A 12,324-nucleotide genomic window follows, 5' to 3' on the forward strand; every position below is an offset into this window, starting at 1 on the left:
GAGTTCTGTGGCCTGTCAGCACTTAGTCTGCATCTTCTTGGGTTGCAGTTGGAGTGCTGTGCCTGAAATGGTGTATTGGAAGGAGGGAGGGGATGGGTACAAATGAACAGCATCATCTGATATCATAAATAGACTTTGTTCACTTAAAAATTCTCTTTATCAAAATAACGTCCTTTGGCTCGGTAGACGGAAGACATTTTATGGATTTATTGATTGGTTTTTCTAGATAATTTATTCTAAGCTTCAGTAAAGTATTGCTGCAACTGCTCAGCACAAGTGAGGTCACATATCTGTCATCTTTCTGGCTTCTTCATGCAAGATGAGATAAATGGGTAACTGAGATGGAGTGCGTGGAGCCCAGCAAGTCCTGTTTAACCACCATCTTCTCAGGCTGTTCTTCAGAGCACGGCCTAATGCAAAGAAAAATAGCACTTAGCAGCCCTTGTCAGTTGCCTGCATGGCATAATTGTTCCCTTTTAAAAAGTTAAATAAATAAAAGGGCTGTGCAGCTGGGCATGGGATTGGAACAGCAGAGAAACAAAAATAGAGTCTAGAACAGAATCCTGAGATCTCCTTTCTGTGCCCTGCTGCAAAGTTGTATTTCCCCAGGTTTTTAGACTAATTTGGGTAGTAAGTTAGGTTGGCATGTTTTGTGTAAATGGAATAAATGACAAAAATTAGCAGTTGGAAAGGTGGGAATGAGTCACTCTCAGTGATGGGGAGGAGTAGGAGTTTTCTCAAAAGCCGTTCAGTAACTTTGATCCACAAGGAAATAAGTGAGGAACATTCTGGGTTCAGGGAAGGCTTGATTGAGAGGGGGAAAATACAATTGGAAAAGGGAGTTTCCTAAGTGACCAAGTGAGGTTAAAGCAGCTTGTCCAGCACTTCCTATGATTTTTTATTTTTTGGAAAGTAGAGGAAAGGAATAGACAATGTGGGCATTGTTCTGCAAGAACCTGGAGTTCAGGATGTGCTGTAGAGAGGCAACAGATGCCCTCAGAGGGATCAGTGTGGAAAGCCCATTTTTGTCCCATTCCATAGTGCAGCTGCTGACTGCACCAACTGGTGCAGTAATAGATTTTTAACAGATCCAGCAAATTTTGGAAATCCAGGTACAAACAGAATTGCCTTGCATTTGCTTTCTCCCACCCCCCCCCCCCAAAAAAAGGAAATGGAGAGAGGAAGAAGTAGCAAAATGAGGTGATTGAACAAAGGCTTAAGAGGTTCTTTAGAGCAGCAGGAATCAGCTTTCCCCTGGGATGTGGCAGCTTTGTCTGCTGATAGCAGACCCTGGGAATGAACAGCCAAATTGCAGGTCACAACCTGGAATTCCCCAAGCCCCTCCAGAATGTCGGCACTAAAATGACTCAAACTCAATAAGAGAGGATGTCAGATTTGACCCCTGATGGCCCAGTGGAATTGGAGCAAACATTTGGATTTAAATCCAATCAATCTTGTCGGTGAGTTGACTGAGCACCCCTTAGAGCAAGGATTGGCCTTAGCACATGGACTTGGGCAAGTAATTGATCTCCTCTGCACAGCAGGTGTCCTGCAGAGAGTTGTGGAAATAAGTCAGAAATGTGAGGAGGAATGTGGCTGCCACTGCAAAGTCCTTATCTCTGTAGTACTCATAGTTGTACCATTTGAGATTAGGAGTCCATTACCATGATGTCCAAACACCTCTGAAATTCAAATGTGTGCTATCAACACAACATGGGGTGACAGAGAGCTGACATTGTCATCAGATGCCAGGTAAGGTGACAGGAAGGACTGACTGCCTGAGGGATTTGAACACAGATCTGGTGTTCTGTCCAGCTGTATCCTCTCAGAACCTGATGTGTTTATTGGAGATGGACATCAGTGAGACCTTAACCTGAGAGCAGCCATGCTTCTCTCTGCTGTCTTTAGCCAGAGATTCCAGCAGGATCCATGAACCCTTTGGATTCTGCAAATCTCAGTATGTGATCTGCCCAAAGGTGTGATATTACAGAGGATCTTTGCTACACAGCTCAGTCCTGTGTCCTACCTGGCATGGGACCCTCCTTGAGCAAATATTTTGAGAGCCTGTGCTCTAATCTATGAGAGAGGAAAGTGCTGCAGTGTTTGTGGCATTAAAGGGACTGGGCATTTTTCAGAGTTCTTTGCTCCTCAAAGAAATGCCAGTGCAAAGGTATTTAGATTCCCCCTTGCCCTGGAAATGGCATTCCCTGTTCTCACCAGCCCATGGAGCATGTGCTGAGCACCTGCAGCTGCCCAGCCCTTTATGCTCCTGTACTTTAAAGGAGGTTTGTCAACTGGAGTTTTCTCCCTTGCACCAAAGTCAAATGCAAAACGGTGAAATGAACATGTGGGGAGCTCTTAACCTTTCCTGTCTAGCCATGACACACTTGCTCACATTATTTATGGGACAGTTCCAGCTATTTTGGATTAATCAATCACTCTATTACAATGTCAAAACGATGTCAGGAGGAGCTGTGTTGCTTCTTGGCTTCAAGGTAAAGAGTCCTTTCTGTCCTGTGTTGCTTGTTCTGCTTTCAGCCACACACAAGACACACCTGCTCATTTTGCCTCCCCTGACTCTTCACTCCTCAGTGGATGCCAGTTTAGTACAAGTTTAGTGCCCTTTCATCATGAATAAAGCAAAACTTTTGCTAGGTTAAATTATGGGGAGTAGGACAAAAAAGTGAAGTTTATTCTGCTCTGCCTCATGCTGCTGAAACCACAGATGGATCCAGGGATTTGCAAGGCACAAGGCACTGACCTGACCTTGTGCTGGTGTTGAGACATTGGACTGCAGCCCTCCAGGTGGCCCTTCCAGCCAAGCTTCCTGTCCTATCCCCCTGTATCTGACAGAGTTATTCCATATCAGAGTGGTTTCTTCTTGCTTTTTTCATAACTCTTTTAGACTCACTGCACCAATTCTACTCAGCCCCCTCAGTCTCCAAATTACTGCTCCTAAATTGTGCTTTTGAACAATCCACTGGGCAGCACATTTAGTCACTTCATCTTTTCTGTCATCAGATTTCTTCAGCCTTGCTCTTTATCCTCAGAAGGGAATTGCCCTTCTGGCACAGCTCCTCCATGACAGATCCTTCTGCTCTCACCTCTTACCTTCTGCCTTCATTCCTTGACTCATGGATTCCCCTTTTTCCTTCCTTGTGACTTACTGGGGTGTCAGAATTTGTTCTTTTATACTGCTGTTAGTCTGAACACAGCATTCCTTTGAGTGATTCCTTGAATCACTTCCTAAGTTCAAGATGTTGAATTTGAAAGTGCTTTTAGGATATGCCTGCTGTAGAGCTTAGTGCACAGCACTTGCAAAGTGCATTGCAACCAGGTTCTGTGTCCAAATCTGAACTTGTTGCAGGGTTTGGTTTCAGGTGGGTTCAATTCTCTTGTTTACTCAATAGTTTTTTTTATTTGTGTAAATAAACTTCAGTCTGGGCAGAGAGTATCTTTAGAGCTAAGGTGTAGGCTCATACAAAAATCAGATGTCACTGTGAAATATAAATAAGTCTCTCAGTTATGTAGCAAGAAATGCTGCAGCCATTACTGCTGTAAACTCAGTCTACCTTTAAATTCCTTTATTAGCATTTGAAACAATGAAAAAAGGGGCTCTGCTGTTGCTTAGAACCTGCAGTTGACAGCAAAGCCTCCTTGCCCCTGTGTCCTGTACAGCTGTTGGTGTGGCTCTTCAGGGTGACACCCAGGCACAAAGCCATGCTTTATGTGGATATAAAATCCCAACCTGTGTCTATAAATGACTCAGTCCAGAGCATCAGTCTTTCCCTGCCACTGCTGATGGGAATATTTGTCTGTTGTCCTCTGTCCCAGAACAGTTTTATGGTGCTTTTCTGTTGTTTCGAGCACAGAGTTTGTTGCTGCCCTAACTTCTGTTTATTCATCCACTTTCACCACAGGGAACTCAGCAGCACTGAGCCTTTTTAAAATCCTCACCATAAATGACTAAAAACTCCCTGTGTGCTTTGTCCTCTGATTTATTTTTACTTATAAGTGTCATAATCATGATTTGTAAAAGTCATTTTGGTGAACACTTAACCACAGTGAAACTGTCTGTCTGTTTTATTGGGACTGTTACTTCCCTCAGACAGGAATTGTGTTCTCTGCCTGTATGACACCAAATAGAAGGTCTGTGCTTAGCCACTGATAATAATTCAGTTCATATTGAAATAATTTTTCTTCTTTCTTTCTTTCCACAGCCCCAGGCTTTCCAAACTTCCTGGCTGGGTTTTAAAAGATGGAAGCATGTTTCTGGACAAGGTACAGGAGTGATGCTTGGAATTTTCTTGCCATGCAAAAAGCCACCTGACAGGTTGAGAGCTGGTGCTGCAGGAGCTGACTCATCCCAAAGGTTTCTCTGTGTACCTCTAGCAGCCAGGATGTCCTTGCAGAGCAGAGAACGTTTTGAAACAAAATGCTAATAGCAACTCTCAGGCTTCAGAGGTAGCCTAGATTATAAAAAAATCTGCTTAAAATGCAGAAGTCGTCAGTATGAATATTTTTGTATTTCATGAAGCTCCATAAATAATAGTGCTTCGCCTTCTTAGAGTGCCTTTTATTCCACAGTCTCACTTTTCTGACACTGAGGCTTCAGAGCATGCCTATAAATGAGGTTGGTTTCATACCCTTTTTCAGGCAGAGCTATGAGAAAGGCAATGGTTTGCCTATGGGAGGTCTCTCAGAGAGGAAAAGCATGGCTTTGGCCTCTGAAATCAACATGTGTTCTGCTGCTGGACATAGCAGGGAGGATATTATCTCCAGCCTCCTGGTTCTAAGACACAGAACTTCCTCAGCAACATGAGAGACACAGAATTGCTCTTTTTTTTTTCCCCCCTCTTTTCATTGCATCAGTTTTGGACGCAGAATTTATCTGAGGCTTCAACCAAAACTTGGCACTGCAGCGGCCAGCTTGATCTGCCATAAGGGAACAATGAGCACAAAAATATGTCAGATGTTAGTAAAATAGGCAGATACATTTCAAATGTGGGCAGCAATAGGTACCAGTGGAGAAAATGCTTAATAGACTGTTCTCTGACTATGGGAACATTAAAGCAAACAGTGATAATAGTTGCTTTTGTAGGGGACTTTGAGGTGGACAAAATGGATTGATCTGATTTTTACAGACAAGGGAGCTGAAGATCATAGATTAAAGACCCGATTTTTCTTCTCATTGGAGACAAAAGAAACTGTGCAGGCAGCATTTCTGTTGGTAAAATAGTAACAGCTCTATTCAGAGCACTTGCTAACTGGCAGTTGCAGGGCTGCAGAGGCTCAGGGGCAGAAATGGAGTTGCTCAGTTTGAATTCCCTGGAAATTTGTGTCTCCTGAACCCCAGCTTTGGTGTCAGAGCTTTGGGCTCCAAAGAACGGACAGATTGTCACTGTAGTTTTATTTGGAATATATTTAAATTTCTGGGATGCTGCTGCTGCAATGTGTGCTCAGGAGAAACCTCCAAACTCACACAATGGCAAGGGAAATCATGTTAAAAATTCAAAGGCAGCATCTCTTAACTTCACCTTGACTACTGTAAGTGCTTGGAATGGTAAATTCTTTGACCCATGCTGGAAAAAGCCAAGGGAAGGAGTCAAAGGGGGGTGTTTTATCATGTGAGGTGGACATTCCTGTTACAGCACTCAGTTTTAAAACTTCAGTCCTGGAGAGGCATTGAAATGTGCTGTGATCTACTTTTAATCATTTTGAACTCCCTTGAGATGAGGTTAGGAGACTTCTGCCACTAGATGTAATTGCTCATTCGTTATTAGTTGGCAGGTGCACTGTAATTATTAAGAATTGGATTCAATCTTTAATTCTGTCAGTCTGAAGCTGGCTGAGACCACTTGCTTTGGGACAGGAGAGAAGGCAGGGTGGGTGGTAGGGAACCTGTGAGTTGTGCTAGGAGTAGAGTTGGAAATGTTTTTGTTCCACCCCTGAGGAATGTGACTTCTCATGTGACAAAAGTTTTTGATGTCAGCCTTAAAAAAGAGGAAGAAAATAGGGAATAGAGTTCAACAAAATGTGCCATGTGGAAATTAGATCCCCAAAAGTTGTGTCATCAAATACTCTGAGACAGGGGCTATAAATTGTACTTAGGTTCTAGTAAGACAGAAGAGGTTGGATGTTATTTGGAACCAATTCCAAACTTGCCTTCCTGGTCATTCCCAGGGCTCTTTCTTTACCTACCAGAGTGCTCTCTCTGTCCTTCCCAAGGAGGATTTGATCCCTTCAGGTACCAAGCAGCCTCATCTGCTATGAAAGCAATTTCAGCAGATCTGCCTGCACCAAACCGTGTCTAGAAGGGGGATAAATGTCCTGTAGTAATGGGCTGGAAATTACCTGTGATAAAGAAAGTGTCTAGAAAATCCAAAATGTGCTGCCTTGGCTAACACTGTGTTGTATTTTTGTGCCTCCTCTGTTGGTGTGGTTTTTTACAGGAACTGAAGGAGTGCTCTGGCCATGTGTTTGTAGACTCTGTGCCTGAGTTCTGCTTGCCAGAGGTGAGTTTGTTCAAAGCCTTACTGAAAAATCTGACTCCATTCAATCACATGGGAGAAACCTGTGAAATTATTACCAGGTTCCTGCTAATTTATTAATACTCAGTATTAATACTGCTAAAACTCTGTGTTGTTAAGGTGCTTTCAAGCCCTATGACACTGGAAAAAGGATGGAAACAACCCTTTTCAACCATGGTTTTGGGAGACTTGGAAGGTCTCCTTGAACAAATAATCTGACACAAGAATAAGACTGAACTGTCCCTTTTTGTGGGCTTTTCAAAGACAACCAGACTGAGCTGGGCTGACTGACAGGTTCCATGTGCTGATCTAGATGAGGGCAGGGCATGAAGGTGAGGAAAGCTGCTTGTCTCTAACCACAGATGCAGGACATGCCTGGGGAGCCAGCTGTGGTTAAGCCAGGTTGGATTCTGCTGGCTGCACTTCTGCCAGCAGCACTTTCAGGTTAAAAACTTTTACAGCCTCTTTGAGAGCCTTCACATCCACATGCAAGTGGCTGCTCAAGCTGGTTTTTACTGGAATTTCTGGATTTAGAAAAAGCAAGCAAGACCATTGAAGATGTTTGGATTACCTGGAATCACCCAGTGGATATGGGGAGTGCTGTAGGAGAAATAAAGATATAAAAAGCTGAGCAGAGAGAGGTGGGGATAAATAATGGAGAGTAGCATGGGAATATATCCCTTTCCTCAGTGTGTTCAGAGGGCAAAATTTTTTTTCCTTTCTGCCTGACCTTGCAGACAGGAAGCCCAAAACACTCCTGGAAGGTTGTGTCAGCCTACTGAGGTTCTGGCAATATTGTTCCCATGTGTGGATCTCATGGAACTCACCTCTGGCATCACTCTTGTCATCTTGATTCTTCCCAACAAGTTGGCAGCTCTGGTACTGGTTTTGGCAAGTGGTTCCAACAGATTACAACCATTCCAACTCAGCTGGAATTGTCATAATCCAATCACACCAAAAAAGACCAGCCCAAAACCCTAATAATTCTGAGTTTTTGTGAGCCTTTTGGTTACTGTCCTGTGAAACTGAGGGATGTGGGAAGCATCTGTGTGTGTAGAAAGTGCTATTATGGCCCAGATCTTGGGAAGGACAGGGTTTATGTCTTTGGAATGATTATCTGCTAGGGTTTAGGGTGCTTCAGCCAGACTTTCTGGTTATTTTGGGCTGGAAAATACCCACATGTGTAGCTCTGAATATGACAGACAGGGAGTCACTGCTTCATCTTACTCCTGTTACCACTGCACAAAGCTGCTTCCCAGCAGCCCATCCTACAACCAGAACATGACAACCAACTGCACATCACCATTGCAGGAACTTCAAAAATGGCCTCTGAGATGTTTCCCAAAATTCCCAGCAGATGCCACATCTCCTCCAGGAACACTGGAAAGAGATCTGCTGTGACACCCAGCTCACACCTTGAGCTCACCTGTCTGCAGGAGGTTCAGGAGTCATAGCCAGCTGCAAACAGAGTGGAAGTGTTGCTGCTGTTTGGCAACACGGGATAAGAGGGAGCTTGTGTGAAAGAGGCTTTTACTTTATCTCCTTCCATGCCACTTCTTTTGAAGAAACTTGTCTGCAGAAGCAGTTAGCCAGAGAATCTCTGTATCCCTTCCAGAACACCATTGCCAGAGCAAGCCAAGATTTGGGTCTAATCCAGCAGCCACAAGGTGAGATGAGGCTGTCTCAGCAGCAGAGTGCTCTCACATATGTCAGAGTGCAGGGTGCAGCCCTCTCTTTGCTTGGCAACTTTCTGCTCTCTCACTTCACATGCAAGAAACATTTTTAAGCCTCTTCAGCTCAAAGGCACTTCAGTGAAATCGCTGGAAGCCCCAGGGAAGATTTCACTTTGTTTTGGTTTTGACACCCTTTTCATGCTATCAGTAAATGCTTCTAGGGTGCTGAGATGCAGCGTGCTAAAGGTTGGAAAGTGCTGGTGTGTATCCTCCTGAGGGCTCTCCTGGGCTGGAGCCCCTCTGCTCTGGAGCCAGGCTGAGAGCTGGGAATGGTCACCTGGAGAAGAGAAGGCTCCAGGGAGACCTCAGAGCCCCTTCCAGAGCCTAAAGGGGCTCCAGAAGAGCTGGAGAGGGACTTGGGATAAGGGATGTTCAGGGACAGGACACAAGGAATGGCTTTCCACTGCCAGAGAGCAGGGATAGATGGAATATTGGGAAGGAATTCTTGGCTAGGAGGGTGAGGAGACCCTGGCAGAGGCTTCCCAGATAAGCTATGGCTTCCCCTGGATCCATGGAAGTGTCCAAGGTCAGGCTGGATGAGACTTGGAGCAATCTGGGATAGTGGAAGATGTCCCTGGGTGAAACAGTTTGGTCTTTAAAGGCCTTCTCAATCAAACCAGTCCAGAATTTGATCCTGTACAGTCTGGACACAGCTGAAAGCTGTCCAAACCAAGGTGTGGACAATCCAAGCTTTGGCAGGAGCAGGCTTCAGCAGATCCTTTGATACCTTGCAGGAGTATGTTCCTGCCTGGAAGCCCAGGAAGATAAAAGGTGCCCTGCCATGGAGCTGAGGGTGATGTTTCACCTCCTGTTGTCAGCTCAGAGATCATTGCTGATCATGGATTGAAACCATGAGTGCTTAGGAGGAGTTAAGCAGCTTGTCACCAGAGCACTGTGTCAGCCCTCTGCAAAGCAGACTGACCTACTTTCTTGCCTTTTTTATTCAAATTGCTGGACCAAGCCTTGTAATCAGATAATATGTGCTTGATGAGTGTTGAATTCCATTAGCTGCTCTATAATAACTGAGTTAGAGGTCAGTAATCTTGTAAATTTCTGACTTGACACCATTTGTGTTATAGCATTACCAGTAAATATTTCTAATTAAAATTCTTTTAACAATGTGTGAAATCTTCTTTCAGCCTCAGAACTCTTGTCTAAACTGTCACATCAAAACTAATTGGGCCCACCCATCCATTTTGTTGTATCCTGTGAATGGGCTTTATCTCCTGCTGTAGAAAATGTGAATGAGAAAGATGCCAAACATTTACTTTGGGAAAATATGGGGATTATTTTTAAGCATATGAATAAATACAATCTTCATTCATCTCTTTCTTGGGGTACAGTAAGATGTGCTGCATAAAAAAAAAGAGATACCCTAATTCACTGATGCAGAAATTTTGGTGTCTCTTCCTCCCTAAGGAGGTGCATACATCAGTTCTTTGCTACAAGTAAAATAATCATGGCTCTCATAACAGCAGCCATTTCATCACCTGAAAGACAGAAAAACCCAGGACGTGGTTTCTTCTCCAGGTTGGAGAATGGAATAATTTTAGGGGGCTTTTAAAATAAATCTTCTTAATTTAAAGGCAACATTAATCTTTGCCACAGCTGAGAGATGCTTTTATAAACCAGTTACATTCTTGCAATAAACTTTAAAAAAATAGAAGTTTTTCTGCCATTTATTAAACTGCACGAAAGGGTTACAAGTTGCTTATCTCTGCTCTTGTTTTCAGACTGAACTGCTTGACCTCTCCACAGTGGATGTAATCTTGATCTCCAACTATCACTGCATGATGGCCCTGCCCTACATCACAGAGTACACAGGATTCACTGGAACAGTTTATGCCACAGAGCCCACTGTTCAAATTGGCAGGTAAAAAGCCCCTTCAGATTCTCTGCTCCTCTTTCATCACTGCTGAGGAGAAGGTGTAAAGGACAATGTGGGGAGAGGAGTGGTGTCTAATGTTGCAAAGAGGCTTTCAGGCAGGAGCTGAACTCCAGCCAAGTCCTTAGTGCTGCAAATGTGTTAACTCCATGTTTCCCAACCTCTGGAACCATCAGCATTTCCAGCAGGTGCTTTGTGTTGAGTCCAGGCCATAGATGTGGGACAGTGGAATTTGAGTGGGCTGAGACACCTCAGTAATTGCCACATAGACAACTTCAGACCTTCAAAAACCATGGATCAAAGAGCTCTCCTGCTCTTCTCTGTTCCCCTTAACCAAAAGGAGACTTCCCAATCAGAAAATGGACTTGTTCCCCACAGAAGCTGTGGCTGCCCCATCCCTGGAAGTGTTCAAGGCCAGGTTGGACAGGACTTAGAGCCACCAGGTCTAGTGGGAGGTGTCCCTGCCCATGGCAGGTGTTGGAACTAAATGATCCTCAAGGTCCCTTCCAACCCAAACCATGCTAGGATTTTATGATTCTATATAATCACACCTTCCTCCACCCCACAGAAAGGAATTCAGGCTGACATCATCTCAAATGACAGCTGAGCTATGTGAGCTCTGAACTCCAGAGAGAAGCACTAAGAAAAATGGCAGAAATAAGAGACTGAGATAGAAAAAGATATGACAGTGCAGTCAAAACCAGAAGAGTCATCAAACTTGCCAGTTTATTTTTACAAAATTGTCTTGTTGATTGGATGGGTCAACACCAAATGCTGCAGGTGAGGCCTAACTGGAACTGAGCTCTGTTCCTCTCTCCTGCAGAGCTGCTACATTCAGTAATTAGGAGCCAGATTAGGCCCTCCTATCTGGACTACTCTGTAAGCACTTTAGGGCAGGAATCTTTGTCCACTGAAGGTCCTGTGCAAACTTCCCATGCCAGAGTAATTCCCCCATTGTGTGAAAACAAACAGAAACCGAAGGCCCTTGTAGGTGAAAGGAATTGTGTAAATAGGAACGAGTAGTAGACCTCTGGGTTTTACTGCTCCAGAGCTGGAGGTAGCAAGTGCAGTCTTGTGGGAGAATGCACTGGTGTGGTTCTCCCCACCCCAAGTCATTCCAGATGCTGTCCTTGTGCTCCAAACTTCAAGGGAAAGCCTGCACACAATCACAAATGCTGTTTAGTTTTGGGCAGGGAAATCTGCAGTGACAATTCCTAAGGCTTGACACCTTTTCCTGTCTCAAATATGCGTTGGCAGATGAGGAGAGTTCACTCTGACAGCATGCTTGGTTTCCCTAAGTGATAGGCAGCAGCTGAGGAGGTTTTGTTGTGTGTTTTGTCTCATTACTTATCACAAGCAGTCAGTAATGAAGAAATTATCCAAATAGCCCATAACCCAGTGGGCCAGATCCTCCTCTGTTGCAAGCAGATGGAATTGGAAACACTCCTTGGATAAACAGGGGCAGTGCTGGTCATGGCCTCTGTGGGAAGAACCCCCCTCCGAGTGTTACAATTTCTGTGGTATTTTGGAAAGATTTGGGCCAAAGTTCTCTCCTGTGTGAGAGGAGGCACTGCTAATTTAGGTTTGATTTTTTCAGGCTCCTGATGGAAGAGCTGGTGAATTCCATTGAACGCGTGCCAAAGGCTCAGTCTGCCTCCATGTGGAAGAACAAGGAGGTGCAAAGGTAAGGAACGAGTCCCAGGAAAGGTGATTGTGCCAAAGCACCAAAGTTTGGGAGTCTCTTTGAGGATGGCTCAGCTCCCACCACTTGAGATTTGCTGCTGTGACTTCCTATTTCTTTAATCATTTCTGCACATTGTTGGTTTTCCAACTTCACAAATTTGTTTCTGCAGAAAGACTTGGTAACAGCAGAGCTTCCCCTGATCTCCCCTCACACAGTTCAGCTCCATGATGGTAGATAAACCCATGAGATTTTGGTAGTAACATCATAAAAAGTTGTTGAAATGAGAAGACTCTTTAAATTTAATGACACTGCATTAGAATAATTTAAATTTAAATGGTATTTACATTTATGTTTGCTGGCATACTAAGAAAGTCAAGACACAGCTGTTGGAGGTCACTGGTGTTACCTTTCTTCCCATCTTTACACCTGAGCAGCAGAGGTGGGCTTTTTGGCTTTTCAAAGCTTAAAAACAAATTAAAATCTGAATAAAAA

At 44.1% G+C, this 12,324-nt stretch overlaps 1 protein-coding gene across 1 annotated transcript in view; it reads left to right on the plus strand.

Annotated features, from left to right (window-relative positions):
- INTS9 (integrator complex subunit 9) overlaps positions 1-12,324 on the plus strand; it is a 61,260-nt gene that overhangs the window by 4,634 nt on the left and 44,302 nt on the right. Inside the window, exons 3-6 of the mRNA XM_066545965.1 lie at positions 4,221-4,281; positions 6,453-6,515; positions 9,997-10,136; positions 11,746-11,832. Of these exons, the coding sequence (XP_066402062.1) occupies positions 4,221-4,281; positions 6,453-6,515; positions 9,997-10,136; positions 11,746-11,832 (351 nt within the window). The remainder of the gene's footprint in view (positions 1-4,220; positions 4,282-6,452; positions 6,516-9,996; positions 10,137-11,745; positions 11,833-12,324) is intronic.

The sequence above is a fragment of the Molothrus aeneus genome, chromosome 3 (genome assembly GCF_037042795.1).
Source record: "Molothrus aeneus isolate 106 chromosome 3, BPBGC_Maene_1.0, whole genome shotgun sequence".
In the NCBI taxonomy this organism is placed as follows: Eukaryota; Metazoa; Chordata; class Aves; order Passeriformes; family Icteridae; genus Molothrus; species Molothrus aeneus.